Here is a 9,770-nt window from a genome sequence, read left to right on the forward strand (position 1 = left end):
TTGCGCTCGATTTGGGGTTGTAGACAGTTTTGAATACACCTCTGATACGTAGCACTAGCATTTTTTAAACTAAAATGCATCTTTACATAGCAAAATACACCGAAGGGAGTAGTAAAAGATGTTTTCTCCTCATCCTTTAATCCCATGCTAATTTGGTGATAACCCGAATAGGCATCTAGAAAACATAGCAATTCGCAGTCTACCATAGAGTCGACGATCTGGTCGATGCGCGGGAGGGGAAAAGGATCCCTAGGGCAAGCTTTGTTGAGGTCGGTGAAGTCGACGCACATTCTCCATCTACCATTGACCTTCTTGACGAGGACGGGGTTCGGGAGCCACGTAGGATGACGCACTTCTTGAATGAAGCCCGCCTTTAGGAGCTTATCGACCTCCTCCTGGATGGCCCGCTTCATATCTTCCACAAATCTTCGCTGCTTTTGCACCACAGGTTTGGCACCGGGTTTAACAACTAGTCGATGCTCGATCACCTCCCTTGCTATGCGAACACGTCTTGGTTTGCCTGGAGGAAGGTGACGAGCTCGAGTTCCTATTTGGGGTCAAGATTGGCCCTGATCTTAACCATCTTAGATGGTTCAGATGGGTCGAGGGGCACTGGCTTGACGCAACCACCGATCTTCTTATCGTTGATGCCATTGTTGATCTTGCCTTCAGCATCGCCGGGATCAGAGGTGCTAGCAAGACTTACGAGCCTGGAGTTTTTGGCCTTGACGACATCTTGGTGCCTTTGATGCTTAGAATTTGCGTCCTTGGGGATGATAGCCACTTGACCAAAGTGTTCGACTATATCCAGGCTTTGCTTGTCGCATTTGACCGCTACCCGCTGATCCCCTTTGACTATAATGGCTCCCTTAGGACCCGGGATCTTGAGCATTTGGTAAGAGTAATGAACCACCTCTATGAACTTTCCCAGCATTGGGCGGCCTAGAATCACATTGTACGCCGTCTTGAAGTCCGTGACATCAAAGGTCATCTTTTCTGTGCGGAAATTATCGGGCGTGCCAAACGTGACTGTCAGCTCGATCCGGTAGAGAGGCATGATCGATGAGTTGGGAGTTATGCCGTGGAAAGGCTCGACTCCTATTTTAAGCTCTGATATCTGAATTCCCATCTTGTCCAAGGTCTTAGACAAAATGAGGTTGAGTGAACTACCACCATCGACTAGAGTTCTGGAAACTTTGACGTTGAGGATGGTCGGCTGAACCACAACTGGGTATCGACCAGGATGTGGTATTGCGACCGGATGATCGGTTTGACCAAAGGCGGTCGACTGTTCTGACCACATGAGATACTGAGTGGGCCCAATTAGGGCCAAGTTGGCTTCTCACTCGACCGCCTTGTACTGCCTTTTGGACTCGTACATGGAAGATCCTCTGAAGATGTGCGCCAAGCTATGATCTACCTCATGGAACTGGGGCTCACTGCCCCCAACATTCGACTTAGCCTGCTTATTGCCATACTTAGCGTTCACCTTGATCTCTTCGTCAAGCTTTTTCTTGAACACATAGCACTCGTCAAAGTCGTGCTGGTTGCTCCGATGGATGGGACACCACTTCCCGCCACCTCGACTGAGGCCTTTGTTGTCCCCGGTGTTGTGCGTTTGTTCCTGTCGACTGTAGCTATAGTTATATTAGGTCCCTTGCACTTGTCACCAGTTTTGGTTTTCTTTCCTCCACTCTTCGAGGACTCGGATTTGTCCTTACTAGATTGAAGGTTTTTAGCACGCACCTGCACTTCTGCTTGTTTTGCGCAATTATTGGCTAACTCAAATAGCTCTTTGACCGTACGAATCTTCTGAGTAGCCATCTTTCCACGTAAATCTGTGTCCTGAACACCTCGTTTGAAGGCGATGATTACCGACTCATCAGAGATGTCTGGGATCGTGTTACGCTTATCGCTGAACCGTCAGATAAATTCTCGAAGAGATTCACTATCGCCTTGGTGTAGCTGGTGAAAATCATTGTCCGTTCATGGTCGCTCAAATGTGCCTTGGAAATTAGCTATGAACTGAGCCTTGAGTTCCACCCATGAACTAATCGAGTTGGGAGGCAAGTTTAGCAATCAGGACCTTGCGGGTACATCGAGGGCGGTTAACAGGTAATTGGTCATTACTCGATTGTCACCACTGGCTGCTCGAATAACAGTGGTGTAGATCTGCAACCACTCATTGGGATTGATTTTTCAGTCATAGTTCTGGATCGGGCTCGCTTTGAACTTCTCGGGCCACCGAATTGACCGAAGTTCATGTACAAAAGCCTTGCAGCCTCCGTCGAACTCATCAGAAGGAGGTGGTGGGGAACTTTCACGCCTGCCTCTTTGAGCAGGGGAGTCGTGTCGACCATCCCGTCCCGTAGATCTGTGGTCATATGAGTGACGATTATCTTCACGGCATTCTTCACGGTGGTTTTCGATCACCGTCTGTAGATCATGCCGATTGCGAGGAATATGATTCCTCATGTCTTCCTGATTTCCGCGCCTATGGACGGGGTAGTTACAATTTGGCCCACATTGTCATGTTTGGGCTCGATCACCCGAGCTTCCCATCTGAGATTCCCCTACTCGAGAGGGTTCCCGCCCATGGCTCCTCGAGTCGGGACCGTGCTGATTGGGGGGTCTGGAATTGCTGGGATTATTTGCTCGAGCAACTTGGATCGGAGCTGCATCAAGTAGGGTCTTGACTTGATTGATCATAGGGGTTAGCGGATTCGCCGGATCTAACTCTGGAAGGGATCAAAGGATCAGATGCGCTCCTCGTATGTTAGCATCCGGAGTATTGAACACGTCGTTACCAAGGCTCAATGGTGGTCAAGCCGATGAGGCTTCATGGTGACTGTTCGGAGGGAGCTTCTCCCTCGAGCTGTGAGTCATCACAGGCAGAGGCGTACCCACCGGAAGTCGTCGGGAGAGGCCAGTAGGCATCTGTCTCCTGTGGTCTGCCGGTGATGGGTCGTGTCGGGTGCACGCAAGGCTCCAGCAGTGGATGTTTCTGGTGGTAACTCGGCGCCGATACCGTTGGGGGTGACAACTATCGCCGGATCTTTGGGAATTTTCGTGCCGTGGTCGACTACGGCCTCTGGATCTATCGCTATTGGATCAGTTGATGGGGGTCATTGCTTCTAGCCATATACACGAATTGATCTATTCGGCTGCTCTGGCTAGTGTTAGAATCACCGTCGCCACCCTTGTCGCTGTCGGTGTCTATACAGTGGAGGACATTAGGCTCCGCAGGATCCCACTCGAGATGTCCCACCTCATGGTACGCATCCACTGGTCTGGATTCGAGGGTACCGGTATGGATCAGTCCACCTTAGCCATCCCAATGGAAAACCATGGTTCCGAAGGTAATCTCCGAATTGACGAGAGGGGACTCGAAGCTATCCGCTATCGACTCGAAGTGGTCATAGAAGCCATCGTCGGAGAATCCGATGTAAACATGAGCCCGAGACATGATTAATCCTACAGAGGAGAAGAAGGCCCCTACCTGCCGCGCCAACTATCGAAGATTAATTCCTGACAATGTGTCCATAAATAGATTGGGTACCTTCGAGTGCAGGGATTAATCACAAGACGGGGCTATCGATGTATACAGGTTCAGGCCTCCGATTAGAGTAATACCCTACGTCATGTGGGGGTGTTGCTGCCGTATATTGATGATCTCGAGTACAGGCCATAGGGCTAAATCTATTATAGAGAGTATATCAGATCTGGTCTAACATAAAGCTAGGGTCGCCGAGTACCTTCTCTGCCAGGGTCTTGATGCTTGCTTCGAGTTCTCTCTTCTTGTGTTTTCCTTATGTGTTGTTCTCGTGTCCTCTCTCCCCCTTCCCCCAGCCTTTTCACCTTATATAGGGGTGGGAGTACCGACTACTATCCAGCCGTGATCGATAGGGAGTTGTCTTCCTTGATGTCCAAGTAGATAGATCTGTTTTGAGTACTAACCGCATCGAGTTAGGTAACTAATTGAAACCTTCCTGATATGTACTTCTGTGATTCCGGGTGTATCAGGTACCGCTGATTCGGTTTCGTGATATATAAAGCTCCTTAATACATGTTGTACATACCCTATTCGTATATGATATATTCCTTATGCGCATATACCCTATAGTTAGATATTCGATAAATATATCAAATAGTTGATTCCACCTCTGGATACGACTTTCTAAGCCTTCTTGATGCCTATTCTGGTTATCACCAAATTAGTATTAATCTAGAAGATGAGGAGAAGACATCCTTCAGTACTCCATTTAGGATCTATTGCTATGTTAAAATACCCTTTGGATTGAAGAATGTCGGTGTCACATACCAACAAGGAATGCAGATGACACTCCATGATCAAATCAACCGGAATGTAGAGGCCTACTTCGATGATCTTGGACTTAAAAGAAACGTTCAACAACCTACACAAGAATCGGGTCATGCTAAACCTGGAGAAGTGCACATTTGAAGTCAACGTGGGAAAATTACTTGGATATCTAGTGTCTTACTGGGGAATAGAAGTCAATCCTAAAAAGATCAAAGCTATTGAAGAGATGCAACTCCTCAAGTCAATTCGAGAAGTTCAGAGACTAACCGGATGCATGGCAGCCCTTAAACAGTTTATTTCCCGGCTTAGAGATCGAGGACTTCCCTTCTTCAAGTTGTTAAGACAACACGACAAGATTGAGTGGTCAAAAGAAGTAGATGAGCCATTCAACAATTTAAAGAGGTATCTTTCTCCCCCCCCCGTGCTAGTCACTCCCAATCCTAACGAAGATTTACTCTTATATTATGGCCTGACCATGAGCTATAAGTGGGGTATTGGTGGTGGAAAAGGGAAGTGCAAGAAAAATGGGAGAAAAGCTAGTGACCGATGTACTACATCAATGATGTGCTCCACAGTCCTAAATAATGGAATTCGCAGGTGCAAAAGTTGTTATATGCAGTGTTGATGGCTTCTCGTAGGTTACAACATTATTTCCATGCTCACAAGATCACAATACCATCAATATTCCTACTGGACGAGATCCTGCACAACAGGGATGCAATTGGTCGAATTGCCATGGTCAGTTGAACTTAGGGAATTCGATGTCCGTTTCATGCATCGAACAACAATCATGTCGCAAGTACTTTGTGGCCAAATGGACAGAACCAAATCAACTCTAGGATGACCGCGACAACCTATCGGATGTATGGACTTTATTCTTCGACTGATCACTTAGGCTTCAAGGAGCAGGGATAGGGATTATATTGATCTCTCCAATAGGAGAAAGCCTGCAATATACTTTGCAGATCAATTTTCTAACCACGAATAATGTAGCTGAATAAGAGGATCTACTCGTCGGACTCCGAGTAGCTTCTGCTCTTGGTATCCGCCGCCCACTCGTGAAAGTGGATTTATAGTTGGTGGTAAAGTAAGTTAGCAAGGAGTATCAAACCTCGTATAAGACCATGACAGACTACCTCACATAGGTGAGGAAACTAGAAAAGAAAATCGTCGGACTCGAGGTCAAGTATATCCCAAGGAAGGATAACTGCGTCACTGATAGTCTTATCTGCACAGCATCCTCACGGTCTCTAGGACAACTCGGGATCTTCATAGAGAAACTCTTGAAGCTATCTGTGAAATCATCACATGTCAGAATCAAAGGAGTGGTAGTCTACGAGGCATATAACCAGCTCAGGGGCTCACCAGGGACTGTCACCCCAAAAGGAGTTACAGGGGAACTCGTGGCTCAGGTCAAAAGCAAAGTTTCATGGATGACCACAATCTGCAAGTACCTTCAAGATCGAGTTGTGCCTAAGGATAATGCACTGACTGAGCAAATTTCCCATCGATCAAAGATGTATACCTTGGTGGATGATATATTTTTTTTTATCAAAAAGGCGCTCACGGAATACTCATGAAATGCATCTCTCAGAAGTAGGGTAGAGAACTACTCGAAGAAATCCATGGGTGGGGTGTGGAGCTCAGGCTTTATTCTGAACCCTGGTCGTAAAGGCATTCAAATAAGTTTTCTATTGGCCTACGACTCTCCATGATGCGAGCGAGTTGGTAAAAAAGTGTACAAGCTATTAATTTCACAGTAGAAGAGTACATCGATCTGCTTAAGACTTACAAATGATCCCTTTGTCGTGGTCATTCATGACTTAGGGGCTGGATATTCTAGGGCCCTTCACGGTAGCACCAGGGGGCTTCAAGTTTCTATTTGTGCAATTGACACCTTCACCAAGTGGATTGAAGCTGAGCCAGTCAGAAAAATCATGTCGGTGGCCACCAAAAAATTCATCATGAAAAGCGTCATGGCAAGATTTGGCATCCTGAGTAGGATCATCACTTACAATGGTACTCAATTCTTCAGCGTGACATTTATTGATTACTGTCAGAAACTCAGCACTACAGTCTGCTTTGCATCCGCAGCACACCCACAAAGCAACAGACAGGTCAAGCGGGCAAATGGCCTTGTACTTCAGGGAATCAAAACCTGTGACTTCAACCGCTTATCCGCCTACACTAAAGCCTAGGTTTTTGAGTTGCCTAACGTACTCTAGGAACTTTGAACGATGTCTAGCAAGGCGATGGGTGAAACACCTTTCTTCCTAGTCTATGGAGGCGAAGTAATGCTATCCTGTGAAGTAAAGATCAAATTCACCCGAGTCGAACTATATGCTAATAAGGATGAAATCACGAGAAGATAGGATGACCTCAACATTCTTGATGAGAAAAGGACACAAGTGTTGATAATATCAGCACAGTACCAGCAAGCTCTTTGATGCTACCACGACTAGAACATCCATAAAAGATCTTTCGAACCTAGATATCTAGTTCTATGACTCGTACAAAGCCAGAAAAACAGCAACAATCTATCTCCGAAGTGGGAAGGCCACTATAGGGTGGTCAAATCCAATCGACCAGGGTCGTATAGGTTAGCTATGGAGGATGGTCAAGCCCTTAAAAATTCTTGGAATATTGACCAGCTTTGTTTGTTCTATGTGTAAGTACTTAGAGTATGTTTTGTAATATGCATTATCATATAATTAATATACATCTTTTCACCTATCCTCAAACGAATACCTTTAAAAAAAGCTAAGATAAATCGCAATCCAGGAACATACACCCACGTGCGCACTTCATTTTTTGGACTGCCCATCCGGAAATCCTTTTCCGATAGCTAGTTGGGGGCTTCATGTATATTAGGACTACAAAACTTGTCATGAATATCTTTTTCTATTGAGAAGGGAATAATTTTTTTTTAGAGATTGTGAAGGACCTTATCGGATCCTCGGGTGCCCGAAAACTTAGACGTTTTCTGCTTCGAGTCAAGCCTAAGGTTGTCACGACAAACGTCCCGATAAGAAATTTCACAAACCTCAAAACTATTCAAAAGAGATGCTAGATACTTGTTGAAACTTCCTTGTATTCAAAAGAAGGATTAGAATCATACACAGGTATTCTAGTAGAAGTAGGAGTCTTCCATTTGACAAGATTTTTTAGCTCTTTTACAGAAAGCTAATGGAGAGATGGTTAAAAAAGTCCTAAAAGAGCTAACCGACAAAGAGGAAGGAGAGATTGCCTAAATCTCATGCCTAATGAGAGGTCAAGGTTAGTAGCACCCCAACTCCCTGCTAAACTCGCTGGTGTCGCAGCCCGAGATCATTAACATCTCCGATGATGATGATTTGGACTCTTCACTGCCGGTTGCTGCTCTACGATGATGGTTCGTGGGAGGGATTTTCTCCCAACCACCATCGCCGGAGTCACCGACTTGGCTACTCCTTCCAACCATCCTCACCAGAATAACATGAGGACGGAGAGGATGAAGCGGTAGATGTCTTGTCATCTTTAATGGAGACACTGTTGGATGTCTCCTTCTTCTCTACCTCAACCACTGTTTATTCCTCCTCTATTTCTGCCTCAAAAGATCCCAGTCCACCACATCTTGGATCTAAGGCGATGGGGGCTTACAGTCTTTAACAGGGATGCCGCAAGTCACATCCCTTTCTTCAACCTCCTTGTCGGAAGAGACGATGGAGGGGTGAGGGTGTGTACTCAGGGGAAGAAAGTGAGTAGTCATGAGAAGAGGGCGTGTACTCAAGAGAAGGAGGAGAATCCGTGATCGGACTTGAGTTTGGAGTAGCTGAGATCCAGCGTTTGAAGGTTTATATAGACCAACAGGTCAAGATGCGAGATGCCTCACCTACCAAACTTTAATTTCGAGCGTGGCTGCATTATGAGTCACGGGTGCCCAAGCGACGCTCGGTCATCAAAGCTACATCTTTTCAGCTGACTGACACAGACAAAGAGGCGGACTTCGGTGCAGTCATTTACCTACTGGGTTTCTCCAGGGCATGAGAGCAGTCGAAAGGACGGAGAAATGATTCCTTTGCATTCATGACGGAGAATGTTTTCCACAACCACACAAACTTTCCGCTGCCATGGTTCAAATTCCGAGCCTAGCCAGCGAGGTCTTATCTCCCTTGTACTTGGCAAGGACGGGACAATTTTTGGGCCGATTAGAAAACCAACCCGGATGTGACAAAGAAGCCAATACTCTCTTGAGAACTCGGAGGCATTCGAAATCCCAAGTAGGTGATCTTAGAACCCAGGAATCTCGATTAGATATTCCATCCTAATCGAAAATCCGAGTCTACTTGATGATTTGGTCAAACAAAAATCTTATCTTTGCTGGCTATATACTTGAACCATAGAAGCCTCACTTCACATGCTAATGGGGGGCTTGACGATGAATAATGGATAGTTACCATATCTAGGTACCTCAGGGTGTCCTGTAATTCTCAGAGCATATCTTTATCTTTGGGAAGGGGATTCCTGGAAGAAAAGAAACTACTCGCAGGTACCCAAGGCGACTCATAACCAGAAAGGTCTATCTCCAACAATAGGAAGGAAGAGTCCAGAGGACGTATAACACCCCCACATATATACGGACCCAAGGGGCCCTGCAGAAGACAAGCCACTACAAGTCATTGGAAGCCCATACAAGCCAACGCAAGCCAAGGAAGAAGTTACCGACTAGGTTTAGATCCATCAGGCTAGCTAGACCCCTTATAACAAGCTCAGATCAATATGAGACAAATTGGACGTAGGGTTCTTTTTCTCAAGGAGGCCCGAACAGGACGTAGGGATATTTTCATTACGGAGGTCCGAACCTGTCTAAAACCCCTATTTGTTCCTCTTGTGATTCATCTACTCAAAGCATACCCTATTCTTCAATAAATTTGTTAGATCAACAGTTTACCAATCGTCGACAAGGCTTAAGAGTACCTTGATCTAAGTGAGAACACAATTCATAGAGGGATCAGAGTATCTAAGGCGATGCTAACCAAACTCTGATGGAGATCGGAGGTTCTGAGCCCTCGGAAGTTTCAGTCACTGGAGAGGGGGCGAGAGCACGAGAGAGAGGTGAAAGGTGTCAGTAAAAGAGTAAATGAGGAAAGGAACCATTCACCGAGGGTCAATATGTGCTATCGAAACATGTACATCAGATGTTCTGATGGTAGGATTGGATGTCCTGATGTATGTAAAGTGACATAATCGGTTCTGGGAGAATACGAAGATCGGATGTTCTGATGGAGATATTGGATGGTCTGATATGAGTAAAGTATCAGAAAATTGGATGTTCCAATATGAGAGATCGGATATTCCGATATGTGTGAACTTCCAGATTTTCAGAAAATCTGGAGAGATAAGAATTGAATTTCGAACAAGATTTTGGAGGAATACATTGAGGATATACTATAGATGTTTCTTCACTTAT

The 9,770-nt window shown here is 45.7% G+C and overlaps 1 protein-coding gene across 1 annotated transcript; it reads right to left on the reverse strand.

Moving 5' to 3' along the window:
- Window positions 1-547: 547 nt before the first annotated feature.
- Window positions 548-1,129, reverse strand: LOC133903218 (uncharacterized). Its single transcript, XM_062344535.1, has one exon. It carries the CDS (start codon window positions 1,127-1,129, stop codon window positions 548-550), a length of 582 nt encoding a protein of 193 aa, XP_062200519.1.
- Window positions 1,130-9,770: the final 8,641 nt, after the last annotated feature.

Source organism: Phragmites australis, chromosome 21, assembly GCF_958298935.1.
Source record: "Phragmites australis chromosome 21, lpPhrAust1.1, whole genome shotgun sequence".
In the NCBI taxonomy this organism is placed as follows: Eukaryota; Viridiplantae; Streptophyta; class Magnoliopsida; order Poales; family Poaceae; genus Phragmites; species Phragmites australis.